Source organism: Bos indicus x Bos taurus, chromosome 2 (assembly GCF_003369695.1).
Source record: "Bos indicus x Bos taurus breed Angus x Brahman F1 hybrid chromosome 2, Bos_hybrid_MaternalHap_v2.0, whole genome shotgun sequence".
Classification (NCBI taxonomy): Eukaryota; Metazoa; Chordata; class Mammalia; order Artiodactyla; family Bovidae; genus Bos; species Bos indicus x Bos taurus.
Genome location: NC_040077.1, coordinates 22,044,837 through 22,058,327, shown reverse-complemented (window position 1 = coordinate 22,058,327; position 13,491 = coordinate 22,044,837). Strand labels below are relative to the sequence as shown.

General features: G+C 44.2%; 1 protein-coding gene across 3 annotated transcripts in view; it reads right to left on the bottom strand.

Annotated features, from left to right (window-relative positions):
• The window catches only part of WIPF1 (WAS/WASL interacting protein family member 1), a 129,085-nt gene that overhangs the window by 26,734 nt on the left and 88,860 nt on the right, over nucleotides 1-13,491 (bottom strand). For all 3 annotated transcript variants that reach the window (XM_027557221.1, XM_027557239.1, XM_027557231.1), the window contains exon 2: nucleotides 1,402-1,489. In XM_027557221.1, the coding sequence (XP_027413022.1) occupies nucleotides 1,402-1,452 (51 nt within the window). In that variant the 5' untranslated portion in view covers nucleotides 1,453-1,489. The remainder of the gene's footprint in view (nucleotides 1-1,401; nucleotides 1,490-13,491) is intronic.

Below are 13,491 nucleotides of genomic sequence, written 5' to 3'. Positions count from 1 at the left end.
AGAGGCATTAGCTAAAACAACAGTGGCAGTTATATTGTAATACATAACTGTATCGATTCAACATGCTGTACACCTTAAACTTACACAATGTTATATGTCAATTATATCTCAGTTGAAAAAAATAGATAAAACGCCCTTTGCCTACTGACCTCCAACCCTCCTCTGAAGCAAGCCTGTTAAGAGCGTCTCGGCAGTCAGTTCCAGAAAGGTTCTTTGCATATACAGTTCACTTTTGCTAATGGGACCATCCTCTATTGCTGAAACTTGTTTTTATAACTTAACCATGCCTTGGACATCTTGGAAAGAGCTTTCTGAATTACCTATTGTCTTCATCCTAAAGATAAAAAAAACTGAGGCCTAAAGAGGGTAAATAACATGTCCATGTTGGTTTTCTTCATGGTTTTGGGTCAGCAACCCTCCTTGGCCTTCTGTTCTGCCTCAAAATTTATTGGTAACTCACTATTAAACCCTGGGTGTGCTAGTTATAATTTTTCAAATACACATTAAAATAAACACATGAGCATTAAAAAAAAAAAAAATCTAGGCATGAACTACCCAGCAGTGGTACACAACTATAATTTTCAGGAAATAAAAACTAGTTCTTCTATGTTCGCCAGATCAGAGCTTTTCAAACTCATTTTAGGGACGGATGAATTTTTAAGAAAAAAATTTCCAATCCATCATGGACCAATATTTTGTAAAATAACAATGAATTATTAGAAAAATGAATTAGTTTTAAAAAGACACACAAAATACAATCTTAGAAGCAATAGACACAACACCATTATCAGATTGCTCTAAACTACTCTAAATTTCCGTGTTTATTTTCGGGGGACTCTAACCAGGAGTTGGAGGATCACACTTGGAATAGCAACAAGCTAATTAATGGTCTGTTCTCCCAACTAGGGTCCAGCCTGAGAAGGGCTAGAAAGAAGCCTGGGCAAAAGACTCTCTCTGAGCTTCAGTTTCCCCGAGTGAAGAGTGAAGGCATCGCGTGCTAGGGGTGCGTCTGGGAGCCTTTCCGGATTACTGCATGGAGGGCTGCTTGGAAGACGCTTCCTGGAAGAGGCTGCAGTAACTTCCGGGACATGTCCATCATGGGGCGGGATGGGCCCAGAGAATACTTTCCTTTGGAAAGTACACATGGAAACGTGAGGATGGACTTAAAGGGCAAAATAAGGGTTCTGCATGTGTCCTGTGCATTGTATGAGACTTTAAACTGCAAAACATTTTTTCTGCTGTTTATCTCAGGGTCTGGCTTACTCCAGCACCTGGAGAGCGTACCGTATCATTCATATTTAAGCCAGAACGTAAACACACTGAAAACTAACACTTGTGTGCCAGGTTCAAGTCTGTTTAGCTTGCTTCACACATGGATCATAGATGAGGAGAGCCACTCACCAGAGCAAACGTGGGCGGCGGCGGGGGCGCTGGAGGGGGCGGGACAGGCATCTTGAACAGTTAGCTTTCAACAGTCTGGCTGACAAATCTGTAAAACAAAACAGAAAGAAACAAAGCACCGTCACATATTAGATGTCTCAATAATTCTCTGTCCTAATCTTCCTTCCCCTTTTGCCTCAAAGGGACAGTCTGAGTTTCTATAAGAGGCGGGATTCCTTCACAACATGGCTAGGATGTTACTCTTCTGGAAGGATGCAGCCAGGGAAGATTCTCAGCCAGAGTGCCTGGAGATACTGCGAGCAAATCCCACGGTCGGGGAAGGCTCCTGGCCTGCAGCCTGAGGAAGCCGGGAGGTTATCAGGGAACTACCAGCAGTGCATCCCAGCCAAGACTGGCGTTCAAGGGGCTCCTCTCCCTCACTTGTCTCCCTGGCGCAGTCCTCTCCTGGGCTTGCCCACTCGGTGCCCCACAGCATTTCTTCTCTGTCAAGAGATTCCTGACATCTGTCTAGGTCTGAGTAGCTCCACAGGAACGTAAAGATAAATCTATTTCTGTTCTTGCCCTCGAAGTTCGTCCAATCCTCCAGGGAAAGGAGATAGGGACAAGGTAAGATGGGCAAGGAGGCCAGGTTCCTACCTCTGTGCTACTTCGGCACTTCCTTACAGGAGCCAGAGGGAAAAAGAGAGGGGGACTCCAACCTCTGATTTGGAGCTGTTTACTAGAAACAGGGTTCCTTAGAAAGGCTTTCTGCAGAGTGTGATACTCAGGGGACAGAGGGAGGGGCAGACTCCAGGCTGTAGGACAGTACAGGGAAGCCGTGGTGGGCAGCAGCAGTAAAGGGGGCAGCCTGGTCAATGTCAGGAGCTAGGCATGGGAAGGACGTGCCCCAGGAGTGATGCTAACCACCGATCCTGCCTCTTTTCCCCCAGTCCGCAGAGTCCCGTCCCTGGGGTCTCAGCAGATGCCCCGCCCCTCAGCCACTTTCACACCCTCAGCGTCCCAGTTTCTCCCACCTAGAGCTTGCTACTCCTGGATCATTAGGGCTCCTGGATCAGCCTCGGAGCATCACCATGAGAAACATCACATCTCAGCCCTGCTGCCCACACTGAATTTGTTTCAGCATTTTAACAAGATCCCTGGGTGATTCACATGCATTAATGTTCGAGAAGCCTGGTCACGGAGCCTTAAACCAAAAGAACAGCCTGGGACACTGACCACCTGAATAACACTGTTCCTATGTAACGTGTCCTGAATTTCAAATAGCGGAATTATCTTTCTTTTATTTTCAACAGTCTCTTAATTGCAGAAAACAATTTCTTAGAATTTAAAAGTATTAATTTAGCTCAATCACTAAAAGTTGAGGGAAACTTACACCTTGAATCAAATATAGATGGCCCTTGAACAATGAGTTGGAACTTCACGGATCCACTTAAATATGGATGTTTTTCCTTAGTAAACATTGCAGTGCTACACCATCTACGGGTGACTGAATCGAGAGATGCAGAATCAGGGTACCTGGGACCTGTGATTTGAGGAGCGACTGTGCATGGAGGATCGGTGTCTCTAACCTCCATATCGATAGTTCAAGGGTCAGCTGTACTTTCTATTGACGTTCTGCTGGATGGCTTGCTTTCTGTGACGTTAACAGAATGGAAAAGCTAACAGGACATGACTAGACTTGTCAAAGCTTCTGGAATATAGGAATCAAGACACTCTGTTCTGAGTGTCTTCTATAAAATGAAATTTAGAAACCTCTAGAGCAGCGACAGCTGCTCTCATTTATTGACAGTCAACTGGATAATAAAGGGCACTTTATTTCCATCATCTCAAACACATTTTACACGGAAGGATGCTGGGACTCAGAAATTAATAACTCATTGAAATATGTAAAAGTCGTTTACATCAAGTCCTTTTGATCTCTGCTCTTTTTAGATAAGCATCTTCAGGCAGGTGAAGGGCTCACTAGTATTATAGCTCACCTTAAACTCGGTCAGAATCTGGTTTTCAAAAAGAGCTTGTCTTAGACAGGGATCTGTCCCTTACTGTCCCTTACTTCTCTTGACAGAGAAGAAATACTGTGAGCACCGAGTGGGCAAGCCCAGGAGAGGACTGCGCCACGGAGACAAGTGAGGGAGAGGAGCCACTTGAATGTCAGTCTTGGCTGGGCTGCACTGTCCCTTACTTTGATCTTTCCTGGGTAACACCAGTCACCCACAGGGCTGCATGGGCAGTGTAAACGGAGTTGGGGGCCTGCATTTGGAGGCTATGAAGGGGGTGCTCCAACTGCAGGGGCACCTTCAGAGGCCTCAGAGCTGTGTTCCAGGACCAGGAGGAAGAACGAGGGTCTGAAACTGGATTCAGGCCCAACTAACTGTCAAAGATGCTGTGGCCAAAGAAATGGTATTAACAGAGCTGGAGGAGGCAGCTCATCAAGGAATAGGGTGGCCAGGTCCACCCAGAGGGTGCGAGAGACGGGCTCCATGGGACAGACCATTCATGAGCTCGGTGGATGAAAGGCCCCTCAATGCTCCAATTCATCAGGTCAGATTCTGTGCTCACTGACTAGTCTGCCATCCTGTTATCCTAAGACCGAGGAAGAAGTGAATTCTAATCACCACCAGGAACCTCTTCTGGGTTTGGTTCTCATAAGTCAGTCTCTGGTTGCAAAGATCAAATTGAACTTCCGTCCTGTACACCTCAGGGGCCAGGTGATGGAGCAGGGGCGTTCTCAGGAGACTGCCACCCTGCAAGGCCTCTTTAACTCTCTTACAGTTTTCTGTTGCTATTGTGGTTCTCTCTGTGCATTAACTGGCTTATAAATAAACCTCTGGACCACAGAGCCGGGCTTTCCCCTGCCCCTGACCACCTCACGTAAACAACAGGGTGAGGATCTGCGGGTGAGCGCGCTTACCTTTCCCAGGCTCAGTTCTCCTTTCTCTCCACTGCTGCAGCTCCCACTGACCCCCTGCCTAACTCTCCTCCAGATAAACTACTCCTACGCCTGCCTTCACGCTGAAAGCTGATTCCAGAGGCTGCCATGGTCTCCTGGCTCCTTACTAGCTGAACAGCTGCTGGTCTGGACTTGTGCAGGCTGGACCTTGAGGGAGGTTTGTGAGAAACCCCAGACTCTAAACCTGCCACCCCAGCACACGGGTCAAAGATCAGTCTCATGTCCCGCATGTCAGGCCCTTGCTGGATCCCCTTCTTGGCTGTCTTTCCACCCCACTGTGAACACCAGGTCTTCCTAATACATGGCACATAGTCTCATTGATTATGTGGGGGTGGAGTGAAAGAATCAGGTATCACACAAACAAGCCATATGCTGGCCACTGGAACAGCTCCCAGCATCAGCCCTGAGCACCCCGGCCTGGGTAAAGAACCAGTCCCACAGCAGAGGGGCAGGCGAGCTTTACGTCTGGGCGCTTAGTTTCTTGACTTCACCAGAGAAGTAGAGTCCAAGGCCGCAGGAGAGCCATGTCAGAACCAAGACTGGGCCTGATGGAAGGGCCTCAACCGCAGCCTAAATCCTAACAGGCAGGCCTTCCTAGCCTGGATCTCCATACCCACAGGATCTGTGGACAGAATTCAGGGGTTCATGAATGTGGGTGAAAAAAGGGACATACTTATTTCCCCTAAATTCTAACTACAATTTAGCATTTCCTTCAATTATAAATGTAGGCCACAAACCACACCTGAAACCTTTTCACCAACAGTTTTTTATGTGATATTTTCACATCATAGTATAATTGTTGCAGATCTCTTTGGAAGCTGGGGCAATGATCTGCTCCTAGGCCTTGTTGTACCGATTGCACTGTAACTGGTTTCCTTGGTAATCCTCTGTATTTTGTTTTACGCATTTAACAGCAGTCAGGGAAGGAGTTGGAGTTTGGGGGCTTTACCAGACACCAGTGTGGCCTATGGATGAAAACAGAATCTCTGTGAGAACATGAGTCTGGGGTCAGGAGAACATAATCGTGATTTCTGCTCTGCTGCTAATAACCTGGGATAAGACTAAGCTCTCTGTTAAATGGGGGTGTGGGAAGGATGAAGTGAACCAGGACAGCAGGGCTGGGCAGAGTTAGCAGTCAGCAGGTAGGTTCAGCGCTGTGGTCCCTGAGGTGAGCACAGGTCCTGCTGGTGTGAGAGCCACTCAAGCACTTGGCAGAGGGTGGCCAGGCCTGGAGACTGAGCTGAGGCCCTGGCTCTGCCCGGAGTCCTGTGTGGATGTGGCTGCCCCCGTGGGAATGAGGCAGCCTGAGGGCTTGGCCTCCTGCATTTCGATCTTCCCTCAGGAGATGGAGTCCCACAGGAAAGGCAGCTCACTTCCCTGGGTGGGAGGGGCTCTAGAAGGGAAAGGGTGAGTAGGACAAGGGCTCCCAAAGTGTGGGCTGTCAGCATGGGAACCAGGCTCCCTGGAGTTGGAGGACCGCTGCTGCTGCTGCTAAGTCGCTTCAGTCGTGTCTGACTCTGTGCGACCCCATAGACGGCAGCCCATCAGGCTCCCCTGTCCCTGGGATTCACCAGGCAAGAACACTGGAGTGGGGTGCCATTTCCTTCTCCAATGCATGAAAGTGAAAAGTGAAAGTGAAGTCGCTCAGTCGTGCCCGACTCTTCGAGATCCCGTGGACTGCAGCCTACCAGGCTCCTCCATCCATGGGATTTTCCAGGCAAGAGTACTGCAGTGGGGTGCCATTGCCTTCTCCACAGCCCTACCCATTTAATGATTCTTGCTCTCCCACCCTCCCCAGGCACCAAACTTTTAACAATAAACACTTTTGAGAATTAGTTGCTTTCAGAGAATCATTTCACTGTTTTTTGTGTGTGTGTGTTTTGGCTGCCTCGAGTTATGTGGGATCTCAATTCCCTGACCAGGGATTGAACCTGTGTCCCCTGTAATGGAAGCACTGAGTCTTAACCAGTGCACCTCCAAGGAAGTCCCTCATTTCACTGATTTTAGTTGTTGTTGTTTGTTTTAAAATTAAGACAGTATATTTAGTCCGGAAATGATAACTTTAAAGTTCAATATAAAAATAGTCCTTCTGTGTTGTAAACATTCAACTCAGCAAACAATACTCTTCACAGTAAAACAATCTATTAAAGAAAATACTTGAATAAGTTAATCCATATGTACATAATTAATTTTCAACAAAGTGATCAAAGCAACTTGATGGGGAGGTCTTTTGATGGTCTTTTCAATTGAAGGTCTTTTCACTAAATGGTACTGGAACAACTGGATGCACATATAAAGGTCTCAGGGCTTCCCTGATTGCTCAAGTGGTAAAGAATCCGCCTGCAGTGCAGGAGATGTAGGAGATGCGGGTTCAATCCCTGGGTCAGGAAGATCCCCTGGAGGAGGAAACGGCAACCCACTCCAGTGTTCTTGCCTGGGAAATCCCATGGACAGGGGAGCCTGGCGGGCTACAGTCCATGGGATCACAAAGAGTCGGACATGACTGAGCATGTGATGACTTATAAAGTCTCATTTCACTGTTTAAATAACATTCATCACAGGGAAAAAACCCAGACTTTTCTATAATGTTCACCTTGTGTGCTGAATTTTATGTGCACAAAGAAAACCACACGGATGGAAACGGGTTTTTTGTTTTCACACACAGCATTATGGGTTGAATTTATATGTTGAAGCTCTATCCCCTAGTACCTCAGAATATGACTATACTTGGAGAGAGGGCCTTTAAAGAGGTAACTAAGAGGGCCACCTCATGCGAAGAGTTGACTCACTGGAAAAGACTCTGATGCTGGGAGGGATTGGGGGCAGGAGGAGAAGGGGACGACAGAGGATGAGATGGCGGGATGGCATCATCGACTCGATGGACGTGAGTCTGAGTGAACTCCGGGAGTTGGTGATGGACAGGGAGGCCTGGCGTGCTGCGATTCATGGGGTCGCAAAGAGTTGGACACGACTGAGCGACTGAACTGAACTGAAGAGGGCCCCATTAGTCTGGGCCCTCATCTAATATGACTGGGGTCCTTGTGAGAAGAGGAAGAAACACTGGGGACGTGTGAGCACAGAGAAAAGGCTGTGTGAGGACATGGGGAGAAGGTGGCCATCTGCAAGCCAAGAAGAGAGGCCCTGGGAGAAACCAAACCTGCCGACACCGTGATCTTTGACTTCCAACCTCCAGAAATGTGAGATAATAAAAGTCTGCTGTTCGAGACACCCAGTCTGAAGTACTTTGTTATGGCAGTCCTAGTAAATGAATAAACACAGTTTTAACAATACGTGTTACCTATCATATCTATTATCCACTGTGGAAATTATAATAGTTTTTGAATAAAATCTATCAATTGATTTTTCACCCAAACCATCTCTGGATTGTCTGTCAAAAGTTAAAGAAATTAAAAATCAACCTGAACCCTAGGGTATGTGATTGATTACCAAAGTTTTATTTAATCACTGAATGAATCAGTGATTCAAATTTTGGAACTCCCCTGGTGGTCCAGTGGTTAAGAATCTACCTGCCAATGCAGGTGACACAGATTTGATCCCTGGTTTTGGAACTAAGATCCCACATGCCGCACGGTGTGGCCAAAAAAAATTTTTTTAATTTTAAGTCTAAAAAACTGAAATTTTAGGTGAAAACTATTGAGGTGAAAGGAGGGATCTATCAATAAACCTTTTATAAAGGAATTGACTCTGAGGGTTGAGAGAACAGAGTAGAATATTTTACATAAATGATTTCAAAATCCACTAATTCGTTCTTCGTTGTCATCAACACAAATATACAAATATACACAGTACACATCAATATTAAGAAATTCTGGAATTTCCTAGTTCTGTGAGAGAAATGGATGGTTTTGACAGTTTTACTACGATTCTATTAGGTCGGCATCATGGTTTAAACTCACAGCAAACAGCATCACACACTGACCTCAGATCAACCAGGGCAGCTTGTGGCCCCAAGCCACTTGCTGTGTAATACTGTTATGGGGGACACCTGTGAGAACGACTTGTTCCCCACCGTACAGCCGCATATTCCCCCAAGAGCATGGACAACTAGTCACTCTCCCAGAGCCCAGAGGTCAGTCCAGAGCTGCCCCAGGAAACTGAGGCTTTCTTCTTCAATGTGTTCAACTAAGAAAGCAGAATCATCTCTGAATGTGAAATGACGAAGATAATTGACGAGTTACTTAAATAAACTGTTTCTTAGTTTCTTGCAACCAACATCAAGTTCATTCTAGATGATGCCACACGAGGCCCATACTACAGAACAACAGGAAGAGGGGAGAGATTTCCAGCGCTATCCGATGAAATAACCCGAAGAAGGCCAGCCTCTAATCCTGAGGATGTGTGTGTATGTGAATCGGCCAAGTTCTAGCAAAGAAGATAAGAAGCGGGTTTATTCAGTTACGTTTGATCACCATTTGGGGCTATTCAAAATTATAAAGCATTTTGCTATGCAAATCTTGCCAAAAGTCACCCTTGAATACTATTCTATAAAATGAATGAGAAAAAAGTAAACTTTTTTTTTTTCAAAAAGGTTGAATTCATCATTGTGGAGGCAGGCAGGGACAGGGAGTAGACATAACAGAAATAATACAATTGAAAAGATCCTAAGGTCCAAATGTTCTCTTGCCTTCATTACTTTCTATTCTGTATCTTACTTTTATTTACATTCATTGACATTTTACTTTATATATAATGTTCTTAACTCATCTTCATGTATGTATTTCTTGTGTGCTCTTGACTTCTTCAGGTTAGACTTTGAGAATTTTTTTTTCCTGCTTCCAAAATGATAATGCTACTTATCACTAATCTACTGATTAATTTAGAAAACAATAGGGACTTCCCTGGTGGTGCAGTGGTAGGAATCTGCCTGCCAATGCAGGGAACACAGCTTTGATCCCGGGTCCAGGAAAATTCCATATGCCTTGGAGCGACTCAGCTCATGTGCCACAGTTACAGAGCCCATGTGCCAGGGCCCATGAGCAGCAATTACTGAGCCTGTGTGCTACAACGACTGAAGCCCGTGTGCCCAGAGCCTGTGCTCTGGAACAAGAGAAGCCACTGCAACTAGAGAGAGCCCAAGCAAAGCAATGAATACCCAGACCAGTCATAAAGAAAAAAAGAAAGCAATAGGTAACACTAAAATACAAAGATGAAAATAAAACATGACACTTGTATTTAACCACTGAACAAAGCATTTGATAATAATTAAATTTTAGGTGGAAAGGGTTAGAGTTAATAATATCCAGAGATAATTCTTGTCAACATTTTGATGTATATTTTCCACCATTTATACACACACACACGTACACCTCTTTGTATCTATATAAATACACACATGCATAACTGTTTCACCAAATAGTAACAGAAGGAAATTTATAATACATATAACTCAGTAGTGTTTTAATAAGGAAAGGCCCTTAAATTCATAGAGGTACCACAGCCATAAAAAAAGAGTACAAAGGCTCTCATTATAAAGGTAATAAATCCACTCCAAGTTATACTGTAAAAATAAAATCATTTAGCAAAAACCCAAATTGCTGCCAACATCGTTGTTTTATGATTCCCACTCAGGATTATTTTTGGTTCTATTCTTTGGAGACTCCTCCATGAGGCAAACGTGGTTGGATGTGTTGAAGATCTGAAAACCATCAGAACTAATTAAGATGAAGTCGGCTTTGTTCTTCAACTTCCTGTAAAAATGCTCAACAGGAAAATTGATGCTCACAGCAAACCACAGCCATCCTGTTTCTGTCGCACAGTCGTTCACAGCTGCAGTGGCCTGTAGTTTCTATTTTCTGACACCAGGCCCAGTGCAACAGCTCAGTGCCCCACCCCCAAGCATGGCATGTCCTTTTGGCCATTTTAGAAACTTTTAATATCTTTGCATAAAGTTTGTTTCTATTATTGTGACTCTTCCTCTCCTCAGTTCAAGCTCCGAGGGCTGCAGGCAATGAGGCAATCAATAGAAGAGGAGAAACAAAAAGGCTGCTCAACCCAAGAGGAAGCCAAAGGCACAGAAAAGAAACAAGCGTTCCTTTATAAGCAAAGCAACTGCCTCACCTAGTTCGTGATCATTGTTTTTCTCAATCTGAGCTGAATGTGGCACCCACGCTTACTGTACACGGGACCCTTCATTTCTCAAAACGTACTTGCTCTTTTCTCAGCTGGGCATCAATTAAGGCAATAGCTTAAGTGACTTTTGCTTACGGGTCGTGTTCTCAATGGTAAGGGTTTGTGTCTCTGCGGTACTTGGAGGGTCCTTGGCTATTTCAGAAACACATCTTTTAGAGTTCTTTTAGATAAAGAATCGATAATTCGGGGAGTAGAGGGAAGGCATTTTTCAGAGCAGACATTCTGAAGCATCTACAATGTCATTATGATTAGTTGGGAGCTTGGACACAAACCCACAGTTTTACTATAAAAATAACTGCTTATAGTAGAATAACTGCTTATAGGGGAAATAAAGGTTTCTATGAGGTGAAATTATTTTTAGAATATACAGTCCTACATGTTTAATTACATGAAAAGTCAGCACAAATTCACAGATAGCTAAACCCTTTCGAAAATGAGAAAATGAAGGTAAGTTGAATGACCCACCTGTCCTTAACTGGGAGAAGAGAAGGTAAATCTTTTATTTTCCTCCCACAACTTCCCATCTCTAACAAGTACTTTTTTTGTGTCTTTTTTTTTCAGTACTCTCTTTAAGGGGCTCAAATCTCAAAGTTAAATCCTTAGCACCAAATTTAGTTTTACCAAATCTGCCCCTCCCTATTCCCCCCCCCACACACACTCACTCACACATACACTCACAAACACACACACACATGCACAACACACAGCATATATGTCAGCATACTCAACATATTTTATTAACTTAATCATTGAAAGTATAGCCTTGTAATATAAGCAAAAGCGTCACCAAATGTACTTTTAAAAAGGTCGAAAAACTTTAGAAAGGAAATGGTCTTACTTGAGATTATTCACTTAAAGATATTTACTATCGCTGTGACATTTTAAAACAAAGCATTTGTACAATCCCAGATTCTCAGGATTAGAAAAGGACATCTTATAGCCTCTAAACTGTACTTATGAAAAAAAGCTCTTGAAATTACAGTTAATTGTTAGTGGCCGTGGGCAAACTGCTCAGCCTAAGTCCAGTTCCCACAATAAAATGGGGAGAAGGGTACCTACTCAATAGGACCATTGAGGAATTAAATGAGGCCATTGCTAACTGTTAGCCATTTTTTAAAAAAATAAAATAACCAGAAGTCAAGAACCTAACATATAGTGAGTGCTCAATAAACATTATCTTTTCCTCTATTTAACCATGAGAAAGAGAAATCACGAGCTGATTTAAAGCCTAGCCCACATGTGCATACCCATGTAATTTCTGCATTACAAAAAAATGGCGAAGGGAGGTGTGTATAAAGTGCATTTAAAATTTCTCAGAAAAGTATACTAAGGCACTTCTTACTCTAGTATTCTTTTCTCCAGTCTTAACTTTCAGAACTGAGGGTTGCCAAATTACAGACAGAGGTCTTTAGTACTTATGATAGTCCAAGGGAAATGTTCTTTTCAACAAGAGGTACAGAAGTGACAATTTGGAAAAACAAAATGAGTCAAACCTTAAACCAGAAGTGGATCAAGATTTAAATAGCCAGAGACTCCCAACAAAATGACGTGTTTACCAAATGCTAAGCAGTCTTCAAAGAGTGTAAACCTTGAAAGGTCCAGGAATTAGGTAGCTCACTTCCTCTTACATTTACATTAGCTCGGGTCGGGGAAGGGCATATCTAGAACTTAATTTCATCAATGATCAGAGTGAAATTGCTGCTGGACCCCAGGGAAAATTCTTCACCCTGGGGAATTCTCTGAATACTGTTCATCCAGAGTATGCATAATATTAAAGGTTCCGGTGTTCTTGCCTAGACAATCCCAGGGACGGGGGAGCCTGGTGGGCTGCCGTCTATGGGGTCACACAGAGTCGGACACGACTGAAGCGACTTAGCAGCAGCAGCAGTGCTAAATCGCTTCAGTCCTGTCTCTTTGCGACCCCATGGACTGTAGCCCACCAGGCTCTCTTGTCCATGGAATCTTCCAGGCAAGAATATTGAAGCGCGTTGCCATTTCCTTCTCCAGGGGATCTTCCCAACCCAGGCATCGAACCCTTGTCTCTTACATCCCCTGCATTGGCAGGCAGGTTCTTTACTGCTTCCTAGCGCCCCCTGGGCAGAGAAGGCAATGGCACCCCACTCCAGTACTCTTGCCTGGAAAATTCCATGGATGGAGGAGCCTGGCAGGCTGCAGTCCATGGGATCGCTAAGAGTCGGACACGACTGAGCAACTTCACTTTCCCTTCACTTTCATGCACTGGAGGAGGCAATGGCACCCCACTCCAGTACTCTTGCCCGGAGAATCCCAGGGACGGGGGAGCCTGGTGGGCTGCCGCCTATGGGGTCGCACAGACTGATGCACGACTGATGCAACTTAGCAGCAGCAGCAGCGCCACCTGGGAAGTCCCTCAAAGTTCAGACATTAAGAGTAATTGAAGAGTTGTGAGCAATTAACCAATGGATGAAGTTTTCGAAAAGCATTAGAAAACCTGACTCTGATTTTAGATAGATGATTTAAGTGCTTTAGATTATACAAGGGAGAATTTTGACTAAATGTTATTCAAGTTCAGAAGCGACATAACTTTATGAAGTTAATACAGAAGATTAGACCCACAATCCAAGTCACCAGAAAGGGTATGGTTTCCACACTAATGGTCCTCAAAGTCTTTTTCAAGCTTCTCATCTTCCTCTCTCACTATCCTGACTTACTCTTTCTCCTGCTTCCTCACTTTCTCTCAACCAAGCTGTCCTACTTTTCTTAATAAGAATCTTCCTGCAGCCTTTTCTTCATTTTACCACTTGTCCATTTTCTACTGTACACACTAGTTATGCCATTGAATTACTTAAAAGAACTTATACTTATTGACCAAAGTTTTATGTACCCTCTTAACTTTTTAAAGCTTTATTTTATACTTCTTCATAGGGTAAAAGGAATATAAATCAAGCTGCTTTCTCATATATGCTCCAAAGGAAAAAAAGCATTTTTTTTTTATACAAAAGTTTCCTTAA